Genomic DNA, 18,955 nt, shown 5'->3' on the forward strand with positions numbered 1-18,955 from the left:
CAGGCTGGACAGATGGGCAGAGGCCAATGGGATGGCATTCAACAAGTCCAAGTGCCAGGGGCTGCACTTTGGCCACAGCAACCCCAGGCAGAGCTACAGGCTGGGGTCAGAGCGGCTGAGAGCAGCCAGGCAGAGAGGGACCTGGGAGTGCTGGTGGAGAGCAGCTGAACATGAGCCAGAAGTGTGCCCAGGTGGCCAAGAGGGCCAATGGCATCCTGGCCTGTATTAGGAATAGTGTGGCCAGCAGGAGCAGGGAAGTCATTGTGCCCCTGGACTCTGCTTTGGTTAGGCCACAGCTTGAGTCCTGTGTCCAGTTCTGGGCCCCTCAGTTTAAGAAGGACATTGAGAGACTTGAAGGTGTCCAGAGAAAGGCAACAAGGCTGGGGAGAGGCCTTGAGCACAGCCCTGTGAGGAGAGGCTGAGGGAGCTGGGGTTGTTTAGCCTGGAGAAGAGGAGGCTCAGGGGTGACCTTATTGCCCTCTACAACTACCTGAAAGGTGGTTGTAGCTGGGAAGGGGTTGGTCTCTTCTCCCAGGCAACCAGCACCAGAACAAGAGGACACAGTCTCAAGCTGTGCCAGGGGAGGTTTAGACTCGAGGTGAGGAGGAAGTTCTTCACCGAGCGAGTCGTTCGTCATTGGGATGTGCTGCCCAGGGAGGTGGTGGAGTCCCCATCCCTGGAGGTGTTCAAGAGGGCATTGGATGTGGCACTTGGTGCCATGGTCTAGTCATGAGGTCTTTGATAGGTTGGACTCGATAATCCTTGAGGTCCTTTCCAACCTAAGTTATACTGTGAGACTGTGAAGGAGGTGCCAAGAAAGCTGGGGAGGGACTTTGGAGGGTGTCAGGGATGGATAGGACTGGGGAGGATGGAGCAAAACTCGAAGTGGGCAGATTCAGATGGGATGTTAGGAAGCAGTTGTTGCCCATGAGGGTGGCGAGACACTGAAAGAGGCTGCGCAGGGGGGTGGTGGAAGCCTCATCCCTGGAGGTGTTTGCTGCCAGGCTGGATGTGGCTGTGGTGTGAGGTGTCCCTGCCCATAGCAGGGGGGTTGGAACTGCCTGATTCCCTTCCAACCCTAACCATTCTATGATTGACTCTATAAACAGACCCAGGCTGGTGGTGCTGTGCTCTTTCTCAATGTGCTCCCAGTGTTGATTGTCTGTCAACAATTTTGCTTCCAGTCCAGCTGTCATCTGCTCATGGATGGTGGTAGGCAAGAGTAGCTCTGTGGGTTGGCTCTTGTTCAAGACGGGTCAGGCTTTCAGTGTATGCTTTGGCAGGCCTCAGACCTCTCTACATCCTTTCCCATTCCATTCTGCACATGGCTCCAGCTTTACAGGAGGTGCTGTGGAGCATGCAGCTGAGATTTTTACCATGACAGAGGTGGTCTGTGTGTGCTTCTCTGGCCCTGCAGCAACGCTGTGGCAGCCCCACCCTCAGCATCTGTACGCTTGTGATGCTCTTCCTGCCCCACAGAAGAAGAGCATGGGGAAAGGGTAGAACTGGGGCTGGGCCTGGGGGCTTCAAGGCATCTGAAAGTGGGCCTGGGGGCTTCAGCAGGGTTCTGAGAGAGAGTGGGGCTGGGGGCTTCAGCAGGGTTCTGAGAGAGGAGCTGGGGCTGGAGGGCTTCAGCAGGATGCTGAGAGTGGGGCTGGAGGGCTTCAGCAGGGTTCTGAGAGTGGGGCTGGGGACTTCAGCAGGGTGCTGAGAGTGGGGCTGGGGGAGCTTCAGCAGGGTTCTGGGAGTGGGGCTGGGGGGCTTCAGGAGGGTTCTGAGAGTGGGGCTGGGGCTTGGGGCTTTATCAGGGGACATCAGTTTGCAGCACATCAGCACCAAGAGGAACAAGTTTATTTTCTTCCCTTTTCTCACCCTTGCCTATTTTGAGGATTTCCAAGTAATTCTTAGCCCTCTCCCCCTCCTCCTGATGCTCCCAAGCACACACAAAACTTCCTTCCCATCCCAGCACATTATTGCTGCTTGGTATCCAAGGGCTTCAGTTTCAAGTAGTTTCAGGACCCAGCTAATTACTGTGCCCAAAGTCTCATAGGTGAGTGATCAGTCAGCAGTGCTGCATCTGACCTCCTCTCATCAGCAGCTGGGTCTATTTATAGATCCAAGGAAGTGCTCTCTTGCACGTCCAGGAGGAAAATGCCTTCCACTGCAGCCCGGTTCCTGGTCTGTTCGCTGCGTGCTGGAGATGTTCCTTTTCCTTTGCAGCCTGTTGTTGCCTGGGTAATTTTGGGAGCTCTTTCCAAAATTATCACAGTCTCACAGTATAACTTAGGTTGGAAAGGACCTCGAGGAATCATTGAGTCCAACCTATCAACACAGACCCCATGACTAGACCATGGCACCAAGTGCCACACCAAATCTCCTCTTGAACGCCTCCAGGGATGGTGACTCCACCACCTCCCTGGGCAGCACATTCCAATGACGAACGACTCGCTTGGTGAAGAACTTTCTCCTCACCTTGAGTCTAAACCTCCCCTGGCACAGCTTGAGACTGTGTCCTCTTGTTCTGGTGCTGGTTGCCTGGGAGAAGAGACCAACCCCTTCCCGGCCACAACCACCTTTCAGGTAGTTGTAGAGAGCAATGAGGTCACCCCTGAGCCTCCTCTTCTCCAGGCTAAACAACCCCAGCTCCCTCAGCCTCTCCTCACAGGGCTGTGCTCAAGGCCTCTCCCCAGCCTTGTTGCCCTTCTCTGGACACCTTCAAGTGTTTCGATGTCCTTTCTAAACTGAAGGGCCCAGAACTGGACACAGGACTCAAGATGCAGCCTAACCAATGCAGAGTCCAGGGGCACAATGACTTCCCTGCTCCTGCTGGCCACATTATTCCTGATGCAGGCCAGGATGCCATTGGCCCTCTTGGCCACCTGGGCACACTTCTGGCTCATATTCAGGTGGCTGTCAATCAGCACCCCCAGGTCCCTCTCTGTTTGGCAGCTCTCAGCCACTCTGCCCCCAGCCTGTAGCTCTGCCTGGGGTTGCTGTGGCCAAAGTGCAGCCCCTGGCACTTGGACTTGTTGAATGCCATCCCGTTGGACTCTGCCCATCTGTCCAGCCGGTCGAGGTCCTCCCCTACTGGTTTAGTGAAAATGAAGCAGTCCCTCGAGGCTCAGCCATGTTTATCCTGTCTGCCTCAGGTCTTTGCTTTGCTCTGCCAGAGGCTGCAATTCAGTGGACTCTGCTGTTTGCAAGATTTCCCCTGTGATGTCAGTGTCCAACAGAGTCACCTATAGTTGTGATAGCTGTGGTCCTCCTGTTTCTCTGGTGGATTCCTTCTGAGTTACTCTTGATTTCAGCCAGGAAAAAAGAAATCCCATGTCACCTTTCTCCTGTGTGACTCTGAAGCATCACTCTTGCCAAACACAGCCAGTAAGAAGTATTTCTTGGAGGGACAATGTATAAGGAAGGAACTGTAAGTTCAGGCTGGTGCTGGAGTCACACACTACCAGAACTGTGTGGCAAATTCCTCATGGAAGAATGGAAGCAAGAGCACTTGAGCTGAGGATGGTTCTGTGATGCTGGAAGGTGTCCAGAGAAGGGCCAGGAGGAGGAGCAGAGGGCTGGAGCTCCTCTCCTGTGGAGACAGACTGAGAGAGTTGGGGTTGTGCAGGCTGGAGAGGAGAAGGCTTCAAGGAGACCTTCCTTGAAGGTCTGAAGGGGGCTCCAAGAAAGCTGGGGAGAGACTTTTGAGGGTGTCAGGGAGTGATAGGGCTGGGGGGATGGAGCAAAACTAGAAGTGGGGAGATTCAGATTGGGTGTTAGGAAGAAGTCGTTGGCCAGGAGGGTGGTGAGAGCCTGAAAGAAGTTGCACAGGGAGGTAGCAGAAGCTTCATCCCTGGTGGTTTTTGCAGCCAGGCTGGAGGTGGCTGTGAGCAAGCTGCTGTGGTGTGAGGTGTCCCTGCCCATGGCAGGGGGGCTGGAACTGGCTGATCCTTGGGGTCCCTTCCAACCCTGACAATTCTGTGGTTCTGTGATCTCAGTCTCCACAGGTGAGGCACATGAAACACCAGCCTGGGGAGGTTTCCATGTTCCTTCTCTTGTCAGTAGCTTGAGCTGTGGAGATTCACTTTACCTTTCAGTGCCAAATGCCCCAAACGACTGCTTTGTAATCAGAGCAAAGCACCAGGCTGTGTGGAATGCAACCAGTCACCTCTGTGTCTGGCATGCTGTTGTTTTGGGTGGCCCAGGTCATTGTCTAAAACACCCCACCCTTTTCAGAAACTCTTGCCAGCAACACCCAGGTTCTTTTAAGCTCCTGTTAAAGCCCAGGCTCCTTCTGACTCACTGGAACTGTTGCAGAGTGTTAAGATGGGCAGCCCTTGCCCCACAAGGCTTTTGCTGTGCCAGACCTCAACAGAGTCCTTAAAAGAACTCTGGGGGTGGGGGTTACCTGCTAGATGTGGCTTCTGGCTGGTGGTGCAGCAGCTCTGAGGGGATGTCATTGCACACCTGAGCTTGGCATCTTCTATGAGGAGGGACTTGGGACTCATACATTTCCTTAGGACTCATACATTCACCATTCCTCTGGTTGAGGGATGTAGTGTGGGAGGTATCTGCACATTAACAGAGGAGCTGAAGTGTTTGGCCTGGTCTTTAAAGGCACATTTCATGGCTGCTACTGAAGCCCTCAGTGGGGGCTTCTATGAAGGGTAGGGGCTGCCCATGCTGTTGGGTTTGGTTTACATACCTGCCATGCAGGCTGAGACCTTTAATGTGAGTGAAAAGAAACCAAACCAATGCAACCTTCTGCTGTTGGTAGCAGAAAACACATTTCTTTACTTCTTGCTGAACACAGAGGTCTGGGGAAGCACTTGGCAGCCTGATTCCTTTACTTTAGCCCAGCTGTAACTCAGGTCCTACAGAAAATGGTGAGGTTTGCTTCTGCCTTTCTGTTTGCACTGCTCTTACGAGGAAGCTTGAGACCTCTGTCTTGGCAGAGGCTATTTAAAGTCAGAGTTTTGCCCTTGGTGCCCAAAATCTCATGGTGAGCTCATAATGCTACTAAATGAAGGAACAAAAGTTTATTCCTCTTTCCCCAATGCAGATTTATCAACATCTCTCTGTCACAGGAGAAGATTGCTGCTAGAGACAGGAAATTATGTTCTTTGCCCTTTCCATCAAGTCAGATCTTTAGCCAAAACCAAACCTACTCTTTTCCTTCTTAAAAAGGGGAAAAGGGAGGATAAAGTTTTCCATGTTAGTGATAACCAAATGTTTCCAAAGCCCAGTTAAAAAGTTCCAGTTTTACCTCTCAGATGGTTTTGACTAGAATCTTCTTTCCTGTCTTTTCTTTTTCCTTCTTATTTCTCCCAGCTTCTGCTTCTCAGCCATTATACTCATAGCATGGGCTGGGTTGGAAGGGATCTCTAAAGGTCATCCAGTCCAACCCCCTCCCTGCAGTGAACAGGGACATCCTCCACTAGATCAGGTTGCTCAGAGAGCCCTGTCAAGCCTCACCTTGAATCTCTCCAGGGATGGGGCCCCAACTACCTCTCTGGGCAACCTGTTCCAGTGTTCCAATACCTTCCAGCTTCTGCCAGTCATGGTGCAGGAGTCTAATCTTACTTCTTCCTCTTTGAATTCAGTTATACTTCTATACTTTCTACTGTCTGTACAGTTTAGAATCATAGAATTAGAATAGTCTGGGTTGGAAGGGACCTCTGAAGCTCATCCAGTCCAACCCCCACCCTGCAGTGAACAGGGACATCCTCAACTAGATCAGGTTGCCCAGAGCCCTGTCCAGCCTCACCTTGAATATCTCCAGGATGAGATACTCAGTCTTTAGGTCCTCACATACCACTGCTCTATATACTAAGGCCTGGTGGAGAAGATTCTGCTGTGTGGCCAAATTTGAACTCGACTCAAGTTATTCTGAGGGCAGAGTTTGCTGCTTGGTGTTTAGCTCCCAAGCTCATTAGACCTAAGCATGCTGCTTTGTGTCTCCACCTCCATGTAAAACACAGCAGAAGAGTCAGGCTCAGGGTAATAAAGGAGCCCTGCTGGAGAAGCACATGTGTTGGATGAATCATCCTGTTGGCCATGCTATATTTAGCTCTGTCACACTTTGATATCATCTCTTTTCACTGCGTGGAGAATGTGTCCTGTGGCTTGTTTGCCTGCAAGGGAACTCCTCAGTGTCTGAGGACAGAGCCATAAGGAACATCTCTCAGTTAGCACAGCTTGGTGCCTCACTGCACCAGAATGAAGCCATCTCTGTCAAGCAGCTCCCAGAAATAGCCAGCGGACAAGTGAGACAATATGGCCCCAGAGAAGGCCCATGAGGATGAGCAGAGGGCTGAAGCACCTCTTCTATGGGGAAAGACTGAGAGAGTTGGGGTAGTTTAGTCTGGAGATGAGCAGGCCCCAAGGAGAACTTCTGGTGGTCTTCCAGGATCTGAAGGGGGCTACAGGAAAGCTGGGGAGGGACTTTTGAGGGTGTCAGGGAGTGATAGGATTGGGGGGAATGGAAAGAAACTAGAAATGGGTAGATTCAGGTTGGATGTGAGGAAGAAGTTGTTCCCCATGAGGGTGGTGAGAGACTGGCACAGGTTGTTCAGGGAAGTGGTGGAAGCCTCATCCCTGGAAGTTTTGAAGGTCAGGCTGGATGTGGCTGTGAGCAACCTGCTGGAGTGTGAGGTGTCCCTGCCCATGGCAGGGGGGTTGGGACTGGCTGATCCTTGAGGTCTCTTCCAAGCCTGACAGTGCTGTAATTCTATGTTAGAATAGAAGTGGTCCCAATGCTCAGCCCTGAGGAGCACCACTTGTGACTGGCCACCAGCTGGATTGAGCTCCATTGAGCACCATTTTGTTTCTTACACTTTGCTAGCCTTGCAAAGAACCTGGAAGGCTAAGAGCCCTTCTGCATCAGAGCACTTCCTCTGTTGCAGAACGTGGCCATGGTTGAACTCTCCTGTGCAGGAACCTTGTTGCCTTCAGCCCCTGCTCTGTGGCACACGGGGGCACTCTCCTCTTTGTCCAGTTCATTGGGCTGGACAGAATTGAATCCTTGTTTGAAGAGCTGTCAGAGTGACTAATGTCACTCTGCAGATATGACAACTCCTCACTCTTTCCCATTTTGATGAAGATGCCTTTTGGCACCTCACAGGAAGGATTTGTACAGGTCCTGCAGGCCAGGAGTTTCTCTCCACTGCCTCTCTCTGGCTTTGCAACCATATTTTGCCTCCTCTTTCTGATTACTTACTGAATCCCTCAGTCTTGTGCTGGTTTGAATGCCCCCTTTGTCCAGACATGCTGCCAGCAGAAGCAGGTCTCTGCATGTCTCTGTGGGGCTTCAGGTCCCTAGGAATCTAGCCACTAACTTAACAGTTTCTCATATCCACTGGGCTCCCTCAGAGGAGTGCTTTGTTTGTGAGCTGGGGAGTGCACAGATGGCAGCAAGCTATTTATCTCCAGGCTGTCACATCACTGCTTGCTCTCAAAATAGGAGAGACTGTTTCACAGGCTGGGCTGTGGCTTTAAAAAGCCTTTTCCCCAATAGGATTTGCTATAATGGAGAGAAAAGCAGCAGCATCTGCACTTACCATGATGGCTCAGAAGCATTAATGCTTTTCTCAGCCACACACACACACTCACTCCATTAATGTACAAGCACAGCAGCCTGTGGATAATATCTTCCCAGTTCTATGTCCTTTGCCTCCAGATTGTGGGTAGGATAGGGAGTACTGTGCAGTTGATCTCTCTGCTCTCCAAATCAGAATTCTCAGGGTTGGAAGGGACCTCAAGCATCAGCTGGTTCCAACCCTCCTGCCATGGGCTCACACTAGAGCAGGTTGCTCACAGCCACATCCAGCCTGGCTGCAAAAACCAACAGGAATGAAGCTTCTACCACCTGGGCAACCTCTTCCAGTGTCTCACCACCCTCATGAGGAAGAACTTCTTCCTAACATCCAATCTGAATCTACCCATTCCTGGTTTTGTTCCATTCCCCCCAGTCCTATCCCTCCCTGACACCCTCAAAAGTCCCTCCCCAGCTTTTCTTGTAGCCCCCTTCAGACACTGGAAGGCCACCAGAAGGTCTCCTGGGAGCCTTCTCCTCTCCAGCCTGTACAACCCCAACTCCCTCAGTCTGCCTCCATGGCAGAGCAGCTCCAGCCCTCTGCTCATCCTCCTGGCCTTTCTCTGGACACCTTCCAGCACCTCCAGATCCTTCTCATACTAGGGGCTCCAGAATTGGATGCAGTACTCTAGGTGGGGGTCTCACCAGAGTGAGCTGTCTCATGAGCACTCACAGCCCAGTAACTGCTGTAGCAGAGTTAAAGCCAGCACCTCTTTGTGGTTAAAACTGGGCTGACAAGTCAGGGCTATAAACCCCAGGTTCCATCAGCTGACAAGAGGTGCTGCTCCCAAAAGGCAGGGGAGGAGGTGGGAGGAGGCTGTAACTCCAACTCTCAAGTGATCAGGGAGATTTTATCTTTTGTCCTTTTCACATGCCCCCTCACCACCCACCCACTCCTCTAGCCTGCAGCTCTGGCTGATCTTTTCCTTGGTAAGACCTTTATGTTCCACAGGCACTGAGATGCCAACAGATGAGTAATTGCTTTATTTTTCCTTAAGTGTTCAGCAAACCTGAAGCTGGAAAACACAGGGCTGGATTTGTTTTTTTCCCCCCACATTGTCACAGAATTTGGAGAGAGAGTTTTGGAGAGACCTCTGATTCTGTTAACATCTTTGATGTCATTGGTGATTCAGAGAGTCATAGAATTGTCAGGCTTGGAAGGGACCTCAAGGATCAGCCAGTTCCAAAGCCCCTGCCATGGGCAGGGACACCTCACACTACAGCAGGCTGCTCACAGCCACCTCCAGCCTGGCTGCAAACACCTCCAGGGATGAGGCTTCCCCCACCTTTGTGGGCAGCCTGTGCCAGGCTCTCACCACCCTCATGGGGAACAACTTCTTCCTCACATCCAATCTGAATCTCCCCATTTCTAGTTTTTGCTCCATCCCCCCAGTCCCATCACTCCCTGTCACCCTCAAAAGTCCCTCCCCAGATTTTCTTGTTGCCCCCTTCAGATCCTGGAAGGCCACAAGAAGGTCTCCATGGAGCCTTCTCTTCTCCAGACTGAACAGCCCCAGCTGTCTCGGTCTGTATTCATAGCAGAGCAGCTCCAGCCCTCTGCTCCTCCTCATGGCCCTCCTCTGGACTTGGACAGCATTGGTAAGCAGCAGTACCCAGGCATATTCTTTGCAGTTGCTGGAGCCACCCAGAGAGTGAGTGGAGGTAGAGGTACTGCAGCATCAGCCTTCAGCCTGGCTCACAATGGTCACAGTAAGAGCTGGTAAAGCCCACCCCTGATTTACCAAGGTGGAGCTGGGAAATTGAAGCTTCTGATTGCAGTTACACAGCTTTCATGCCATGCAGGGGGGCTGTCCTCTTCAGGGCTTCCCTTCAGCTTCTGTCACTCTGCACCCAGGGGGGCTGTGGCAGCCCACAGCAGGCTGAACACCAGCTTAGGGTTTCCCCTGAGTTGTCAGCCAGCATAATGCCACGTCCTCAAAAGCTTTACAGAAACTTTGAGCTCCCCAAATCTGTCTGGATTCTTGCATGCTCCTCTTAACCCTTCACTGGGACTTGTCTGTTACCTGGTGAAGAACCAAAAGGATGCAGAAGAGCAGTGGGGAGAGCCTGTGTGGGCTCCTCTCTGAGACATCTGCCTGGGCTGGGAGGCAGCAGCACAACCTCCTCTGCTCTTTGCAAGCAGCCCAGGCTCTGCTGCTGCCTTTTCTTCTCTAGATGTAAAAAGCCTTTTGTGCTCCACCTTCTGCTAATGATCCAACATCTCTTGTGTGATTCTCAGCAGGAAAGGATGCCACAAACACCTCCCTTTGCAGCTATGTTTGACAGCAGTGGCTACAACAGGAACCTCTATCAGTCAAAAGAGGACAGCTGTGGAGGGCTCTATTACCATGACAACAACCTTCTCTCAGGGTCCCTGGAAGCTCTGATCCAGCACTTGGTACCCAGTGTGGATTACTACCCTGATGTAAGTATTTGCACCCAGCTCACTGTATGGCTGCATCCCCTAAAGGGGAACTCTCAGGTGTGCAGCAGAGGCAGAATGTGTCACACCAATGGGTGTGGAAGGGGTTCAGGGGACTAATTAGCAATGGGGGGGATAAACTCATGTGCTTGGTAAGTGCAGCTGCAATTGCTTACCTAACCTAACCAGCTCCATTCCTCACCCCTGTTGTGAGGGGCACAACCCTGGTGATTAATTGATGAAGTATCACAGAAGCACAGAACATCAGGAGTTGGAGGGGACCTTGAAAGATCATCCAGTCCAACCCCCCTGCCAGGGCAGGATCACCTAGAGTAGGTCACACAGGAAGATATCAAGGCAGGTTTTGAATGCCTTCAAAGAAGGAGACTCCACAACCTCTCTGGCCAGCCCAGTTCAGTGTTTTGTCACCTCTGCAGTAGAAAAAGGTTTTCCTTATGTTCATGTGGAACCTCCTGTGCTCCAGCTTGCACCCACTGCCCCTTGTCCTCTCACTGGACATCACTGAGCAGAGCCTGGCTCTGTCTTCCTGACACTCACGCTTCTCTTCTTTATCAACATGAATGAGGTCACCCCTCAGCCTCCTCTTCTCCAAGCTAAAGAGCCTTCAGCTCCCTCAGCCTTTCCTCATAGGTACCTGATGTGGCTTACTGTTTGATGGAGTCTATGTACCCCTGACCCATAAAAACTCGTCAGGCAAGCTGAAGAGAGAGGCTTTGACCCCACTGGTTAATTTAAAACCTATCAGGTTTTAATGCATACTTGCCACTGCCCATCTAAGGCCCCACATGTATCTTGCCATGACCAGGGGGACTGTTTGGAGTCAGCAGAGAGGTTGGGCATGAGCACAGGAAGCTTGCCACCTGAGGAGTTTTGACTTGTTTGGATGTATTTGTGCACTGAGACATGTTATAGAAGTCTTAGTAAAGAAGAGGGATATCCAAAGGCTGAGGAGGCAGTTGGGGATGATGAAACTGCATCTCTGCCTGTAGAAACACCTTCAGCAGGAGCCTAACTCCACTTCCACTCTGCTGCTCTTATTGTCATAGACCTCTTTGTGTGCTTCCAAGACGAGGATCCTCTTAAATTTGTGTTAGAAGGAACACAAAGCAGCACAGGACTGTGCTTAAGCTACTTCTTACCTGGGCACACTGCATCTTACATAGCATGGCTCAGCCACAGAGGTAAAATGCTACTTCTGGAGCAATGCCAAGTGTAAATGAAATGCTTACTGCTCTACTAATAGCTCCTGGCACGGCCACAGCCAAGAGGTTTTTCTTCTGCAGATGGTGAAGCGTTAGGGATTGGTTTGTCAGGGACATGTTGTGAGCAACCATACAACTGGCAGTAACTGATCCCTTTCTCTGTCTTCTTGTTTGCAGAGGACATACATCTTTACCTTCCTTCTCAGCTCACGCCTCTTCATGCACCCCTACGAGCTGATGGCCAAGGTCTGCCACCTGTGCACGGAGCAGCGGAGACTGAGTGAGCCTGGCCTGGACAAGGTATGATGCCTTGCTCAGGGCCTCCTGGTACTTCCTAGGGACCTGGGGATGCTGGTTGACAGTAGGCTGAACATGAGCCAGCAGTATGCCCAGGTGGCCAAGAAGACCAATGACATCCTGGCCTGTATCAGGAACAGTGTGGCCAGCAGGAGCAGGGAGGTCATTCTGCCCTGTGCTCAGCACTGGTCAGGCCACACCTTGAGTCCTGTGTCCAGTTCTGGGCTCCTCAGTTTAAGAAAGATGTTGAGTTGCTGGAAGGTGTCCAGAGAAGGGCAACAGAGCTGGGGAGGGGTCTGGAGCACAGCCCTGTGAGGAGAGGCTGAGGGAGCTGGGGTTGCTTAGCCTGGAGAAGAGGAGGCTCAGCAGAGACCTCATTGCTCTCTACAGTTAACTGAAGGGAGGTTGTAGCCAGGTGGGGCTTGGTCTCTTCTCCCAGGCAAGCAGTGACAGAGTAAGAGGACACAGTCTCAAGCTGTGCCAGGGAAGGTTCAGGCTGAATGTAAGGAGAAAGTTCTTCCCAGAAAGAGGAATTTGCCATTGGAATGTGCTGCCCAGGGAGGTGGTGAAGTCACCATCACTGGAAGTGTTTAAGAAGAGCCTGGCTGAGGCACTTGGTGCCATAGTTTAGTAGATGAGATGGTGTTGGGTGATAGATTGGACTTGATGATCTCTGAGGTCTTTCCCAACCTGGTTAATTCTGTATTGTGTTCACAGAATCAATCAACCAGGCTGTGGACCTTTAGGCTCCACAGCATCCCTCAGAAGGGAATTTCCTTCCCTTTGGGTTATCCATGTGCTGTATTGCTATTCCATGTTAACATTCCTCCTCCTGTTCTCCAATAGAACTGGCTAAGGAAAATTGCACCCAAAATCCTGCAGCTGTTGACTGAGTGGACAGAGACCTTCCCTTATGATTTCCGAGATGAACGAATGATGAGGAACCTGAAGGAGTTAGCACAAAGGATAGCCAGTGAGGATGAGGTAAGTTATCTGTGCACAAAGTCCTTGGACTTAAAAGGTGTTCCTTTCAGTGCTTTGAGAGTGCAGGTTTGTTGTTAATAACCATTAATGAGTGGCTGAGTGAACTTAGTATGAAGGTGCTGGTGGGCTGGTAGCTGTCTAGTAGCTAGACCTGGAAACATCTGCATAAGCAGATCCTTTTCAAAGGGTTCACTCCATCCCCAAACCTGCAATACAGTAGTGCAGAATGTCTTTTAAACAACTCCAGGGATGGTGTCTCCCACCAACAGCCTGCCAGAAACCACTTCATACTGCTCCAGCACCTTGTTTCCCCCAGCTCCATAGCTGTGGCTGCTCTACATGAGCATGGGACGGGCAGGACAGAAGCTCTGAGGCTTCAGCTGTGTGCTTCGTGGAGGAGAGGACAATCCCAGGGGATTATTTGTTAGTTCTTAGGGATTTTTGGGGGTTGCTGTTGGCAGTTGAGAGATGCTCTGTGCATGTTTGCATGGTGTGACCTGCTCTGGCTGGGGGTGGCCCTGCTCACTGCAGTGGGGTTGGACAAGATGACCTTTGAGGGTCCCATCCAACCTGCTGCAATCTGTGTGTGACAGGGCTCAGCTTTGTGGGTGTTAATGTCTTTCATTTCAGTGATTGTGCTTGGAAGTAGCTAGTTAGTCACTGGGAAGCCCTGCATGTCTGAGAAATGAAGCTGGAGGTGGGGAGATTCAGGCTAGATGTGAGGAGGAGGTTCTTCACCATGAGAGTGGTGAAACCCTGGAATGGGTTGTCCAGGGAGGTGGTCGAGGCCCTGTCCCTGGGGGTGTTTAAGACCAGGCTGGATGAGGCTTTGTCCAGCCTGATCTAGTGTGGGGTGTCCCTGCCCATGGCAGGGGGGTTGGAACTAGATGATCCTTGTGGTCCCTTCCAACCCTGAATGAAACTATGAAACTATGAAATCCCTGCTGATGTTGGTAATTCCTTTGGTTTGTGTGAGCAAGCTGTGTTGGATTCAGGCCTCTGAGCTGTGGCAGGTTTGGGGAAAAGTCTCAAAAGCAAACCTGGAGCAGGAAGAATTGTCTTGAGCTTAAAGTATCAGATATGGACTCGGAGAAAGTCCCAAGTGCCAGGCCCTCCACCTGGGTCACAACAACCCCATGGTAAGCTACAGACTTGGGGTTGTCTGGTTGGAAAGCTGAAACTTGGAGAGGGACCTGGGGGTTCTGGCTGACAGTCAAATAGGAGTCAGCAATGCCCAGGTGGCCAAGAAAGCCAATGGCATCCTAGCTTAGACTAGAAATACTGTGTCCAGCAGAGACAGGGAGGTGACCATACCCCTGTGCTCAGCACTGGGGAGGCCACCCTGTAAGTGTTGGATTCAGTTCTGGGCCCCTCACTACAAGAGGTACATTGACCTCATTGCTCTCTGCAGCTCCCTGAAGGGAGGTTGGAGTGAGGAAGGAGCAGCTTCTTTTCCTTGGTGTCAAGAGACAGGACAGGACCAGAGGAAATGGTTTCAAGCTGCACCAGGGGAGGCTCAGGCTGGATGCTAGGAAATACTTCACCGTGTAACATATTGCTCCATCAGAAACAGTGCTTTGGAAAGACCTTAATGGGTTCATTTCTCCCCATCTCTTCTCCTTCAGTTTCATGCCAGTCCTCTTTTTTTCCCCCCACTGTGTTCTATAAGACCTCATCATGTCATAGAAATAGAAATAACCAGGTTGGAAGAGACCTTTGAGATTGAGTCCAACCTATCACCCAACACCATCTAATCAACTAAACCATGCAACCAAGCACCCCATCCAGTCTCTTCCTAAACACCTCCAGTGAAGGTGACTCCACCACTTCCCTGGGCAGCACATTCCAATGGCCAATCTCTCTTTCTATGAAGAACTTCTTCCTAACATCCAGTGTACAAGGGCTTGTAGTGATAGGATGAGGGGCAATGGCTTTAAGATAGAAGAGTGGAGATTTAGACTGCATCTTAGGGAGAAATTCTTCACAGTGAGGGTGCTGAGACACTGGAACAGGTTACCCAGGGAGGTGGTTGAGGCCCTGTCCCTGGAGAGATTCAAGGTGAGGCTCAGCAGGGCTCTGGGCTCGAGGTGAGGAGAAAGTTCTTCACAGGGAGAGTTGTTAGCCATTGGAATGTGCTGCCCAGGGAGGTGGTGGAGTCACCATCCCTGGAGGTGCTCAAGAGAGGATTGGACAGGGCACTTGGTGCCATGGTTTAGTAGCCATGAGGTGTTGGGTGACAGGTTGGACTTGATGATCTTTGAGGTCTTTTCCAACCTTATTGATTCTATGACCTAGTTGGGGATGTCCCTGCTGAGTGCAGAGGGGGTTGGACTGGATGACCTTTGGAGGTCCCTCCCATCCCATTCTGTGAAAGGATTGATCTGTTTTGGTGTCATGCAGACTTTAATGCTGTCTTCTCCCATTGTTGAAACCATCTGGCAATGATTTCATGTGCTGGCAGATGTACAGGAAGAACGTCCAGCAGCTCCTCCAGAACCTGATCCGGAAGCTCGCCACCGTTGGGCAGTACGAGGAAGTGCTTGCAAAGATTAATGCCACATCCAAAGATCACCTCACACTTCTAAAGGCCAGGCCCCAGACCATCCAGAGGGACATCATCACCGTCTGCAACGATCCCTACGTGCTGGCTCAGCAGCTGACACACATAGAGCTGGTGAGTTGTTGTGCTTCGAGTCTGATTTCGTTTCCCCTCCCCCTCTTTTTGATGTGGAGGTCAAGAAAGGCTATGACTTGTCTGCTCCTGTGCTTTACTTAGGAGAGGCTCAATTATATTGGACCAGAAGAATTTGTCCAGGCATTTGTGCAAAAGGATCCTTTGGATAATGCCAAGGTAACTAAACACCTTTCCTGCCATCTAAATCATAGAATCGACCCGGTTGGAAAAGACCTCAGAGATCCATCAAGTCCAACCAAGTCCATTGAGTGTAGGGGGTAAGTCCCATATCAGGTTGGAGGACAAAGGTTGGGTGAACAGAACTGATGGTACAGTAAGCTATTAGGTCAGCTCAGTCCTCGGTAATCCATGAGGAATTGGTTTGGGACCTGCTGAGCCACTTGGACACTCCCAAGTCCATGGGACCGGATGGGATCCATCCTAGGGTGCTGAGAGAGCTGGCAGATGAGCTGCCAAGCCGCTCTCCATCATTTTCCTCCAGTCCTGGCTCACTGGAGAGGTCCCAGGTGACTGGAAACTGGCCAATGTGGTCCCCATCCACAAGAAGGGTCAGATGGAGGAACCTGGAAGCTCCAGGCCTGGCAGCCTGACCTCAGTGCCAGGGAAAGTGATGGAGCAGATTATCCTGGTGGCAATAACTGCGCACCTGAAGGCTGGCCAAGGGCTCAGGCCCAGCCAGCATGGATTTAGGAAGGGCAGGTCCTGCCTCTCCAACCTGATCTCCTTCTATGATCAGGTGACCCGTCTGGTGGATGTGGGGAGGCTGTGGATGTGGTCTGCCTGGACTTCAGCAAGGCCTTTGACACCGTCCCCCACAGCAAACTGCTGACTAAGCTGTCAGCTCGTGGCTTGGAACACTACACTCTGAGCTGGGTTAGGAACTGGCTGGAGGCTGAGCCCAGAGAGTGGTGGTGAATGGTGCCACAGCCAGCTGGTGGCCAGTCACCAGTGGCATCCCCCAGGGATCAGTGCTGGGCCCTGTGCTCTTTAACATCTTCATTGATGATCTGGATGAGGGGGTCGAGTCAGTCATCAGCAAGTTTGCAGATGACACCAAGTTAGGAGCAGATGTTGGTCAGTTAGAGGGCAGGAGGGGCTCTGCAGAGGGACCTTGCCAGGCTGGACAGATGGGCAGAGTCCAATGGGATGGCATTCAACAAATCCAAGTGCCAGGGGCTGCACATTGGCTACGGCAATCCCATGCAGAGCTACAGGCTGGGGTCGGAGTGGCTGAGAGCTGCCAAACAGAGAGGGACCTGGGGGTGCTGATTGACAGCTGCCTGAATATGAGCCAGCAGTGTGCCCAGGTGGCCAAGAGGGCCAATGGCATCCTGGCCTGCATTAGGAATAGTGTGGCCAGCAGGAGCAAGGAAGTCATTGTGCCCTGTGCTCTGCATTGGTTAGGCCACACCTTGAGTCCTATGTCCAGTTCTGGGCCCCTCAGTTTAAGAAGGACATTGAGACACTTGAAGGTGTCCAGAGAAGGGCAACAAGGCTGGGGAGAGGCCTTGAGCACAGCCCTGTGAGGAGAGGCTGAGGGAGCTGGGGTTGCTTAGCCTGGAGAAGAGGAGGCTCAGGGGTGACCTCATTACCCTCTACAACTACCTGAAAGGAGGTTGTAGCCAGGAAGGGGTTGGTCTCTACTCCCAGGCCCCCAGCAGCCGAACAAGAGGACACAGTCTCAAGCTGTGCCAGGGGAGGTTTAGACTGGATGTGAGGAGAAAGTTCTTCACTGAGAGAGTCGTTCATCATTGGAATGTGCTGCCCAGGGAGGTGATGGAGTCCCCATTCCTGGAGGTGTTCAAGAGGGGATTGGATGTGGCACTTGGTGCCATGGTCTAGTCATGAGGTCTATGGTGACAGGTTGGACTCGATGATCTTTGAGGTCTCTTCCAACCTTAGTTATACTGTGATACTGTGATAAAAGGATGGAGAAATGTCTGGATCCTGCTCTAGCAGGGGGGCTGGCTTAGGTGATCTTTTGAGGTCTCTTCCAACCCCTAACTTTCTGTGATTCTGTAACTGTCACAGACCTGGAGCACCTCTGAAATGAGGCATTTAACATCCTGGAGCTCAGATGTCTCATGAGCTGGAAGCAAGAAATGAGGAGTAGCAGGAAAGAGCTTTGTAGTGAAAATGCTTTAGGACTTATCATATTAAAAATGTTGTTGTTGGTTTTCTTTCCTGAAGGACAACTTCTGAGGGGAACCTCCTTGCTCTCTGCAGCTCCCTGAAGGGAGGTTGGAGTGAGGAGGGGGCAGCCTTTGCTCCTTGGTGGCAAGTGACAGGACCAGGGGAAATTGTTTCAAGCTGCCCCAGGGGAGGTTCAGGCTGGATGCTAGGAGATGCTTCCTCAGAGAGAGGGTTCTCAAACTTTGGAATGCTCTGCCCAGGGCAGTGCTGGAGTCACCATCCCTGGGGGTGTTCAAGCAGCCTGTGGAGCTGGTGCTTAGGGACATGGTTTAGTGCTGACCCTGAAGTGATGGGTTGAGGGTGGGACTGGATGAGCTTGGAGACCTTTTCTGGAGCTCCAAAACTCAGCTGGCAAATTGACTCAATTAACACATTTGTAGGTTTATTTTGTTTGGGTTTTTTCCTCCCCCTGATTTAAGCTAAGGGAGAACTTAATCCTTTGATTTTTTTTTTTCCCCAGGCCACCTATGTGATCTGCAGCTGGAAAAGGCTGAGTTTGGCTTTTGTGTTTTCAGCATCTGTTTTAGTAAAGTGAACTCTTGATAGCAAACTGGGAAGTGGGGCAACTTGTAGCTAGAGCACAGATGACAAAAAGGGGACAGTGAGCTCTAGATCCATGTGAGATGAAGGGCAAAGGCTCAGTGTTTTTTCACTTACTGTACTGGAGTTATCTCCTTGAGTGCTGCTTTTGAGCTGATCTGTGCTCTATAAATAAGCTGACAAACTCAGGCAGGTGGAGCTTGAATCCCTGTCCTCCCTACTGCTGACAAACAGAATGGAATGGCTCAGGTTTCCAATTTGGTGTTCATTCAGACAGTCTCTGGAAGTGGTTTTACAGGTAGATACCACCACCTGCCTACCCTGTTTTAGGCAAGCCTGAGATGTGAGGTGGAAGGTGTTCCACAGAGCAAGCAGCACTGGTTAGGAACAGGGGAATCCAATCCAAAGAGAAGAGCTGAGCTCCCAAACTGAGGAAGCAGAGTGTTAATTTGAATTGTAGAACCACAGCATGGTTTCATGTGGAAGAGGCCTCTAAGATCATCCAACCATCAACCCAACACTACCATGGCCACTACACCATGTCCCCAAGTGCCATGGCCACAAGATTCTTGAACACTCCCAGGGATGGTAGCTCCACCACCTCCCTGGGCAGCCTGTTCCAATCTCTGACCATGCTTGTAGCAAAGAAATTTTACCTAATATGACCTCAACATTGTTCCTGAGACTGCCATCACCAACTGAACACAATGTGCCAGTGGAGTGGGCAGGCCTCTGCTTGCCTTCTGCACTCACAAAGGGCAAACTGCTTCCTCTGCTGTCAGTGGGACAGGAGTGAGCAATGAACCAGAGCTCATATTCAAGGAAGCTTTAAGCAGATACTTAGCTTTGACTGTGTACTTAAGTCTATCTTAAGTCCTTCCTTACAGCATCCTAGAAGGACTTCCAACAGGGGTGGATTCAGCATTCCTGCTAGAGTGCTTTACCAAGCTAGCAGCTCAGGAGGAAATGATACTTGCTCAAATACCCTCCTTGCTGCTCTCCTTCCAAGCTTT

The 18,955-nt window shown here is 51.3% G+C and overlaps 1 protein-coding gene across 2 annotated transcripts in view; it reads left to right on the forward strand.

Annotated features, from left to right (window-relative positions):
* The window catches only part of RASGEF1B (RasGEF domain family member 1B), a 41,667-nt gene that overhangs the window by 10,633 nt on the left and 12,079 nt on the right, over nt 1-18,955 (forward strand). The window contains exons 2-6 of one of the 2 annotated variants that reach the window (XM_068168011.1): nt 9,828-10,013; nt 11,411-11,533; nt 12,377-12,514; nt 14,976-15,188; nt 15,291-15,365. In XM_068168011.1, the coding sequence (XP_068024112.1) occupies nt 9,837-10,013; nt 11,411-11,533; nt 12,377-12,514; nt 14,976-15,188; nt 15,291-15,365 (726 nt within the window). In that variant the 5' untranslated portion in view covers nt 9,828-9,836. The remainder of the gene's footprint in view (nt 1-9,827; nt 10,014-11,410; nt 11,534-12,376; nt 12,515-14,975; nt 15,189-15,290; nt 15,366-18,955) is intronic. The other variant, XM_068168010.1, reaches the window with a different exon arrangement.

The sequence above is a fragment of the Melanerpes formicivorus genome, unplaced genomic scaffold (assembly GCF_026170545.1).
Source record: "Melanerpes formicivorus ecotype bairdi unplaced genomic scaffold, bMelFor1.0.p_v2 SCAF_129, whole genome shotgun sequence".
Taxonomy (NCBI): Eukaryota; Metazoa; Chordata; class Aves; order Piciformes; family Picidae; genus Melanerpes; species Melanerpes formicivorus.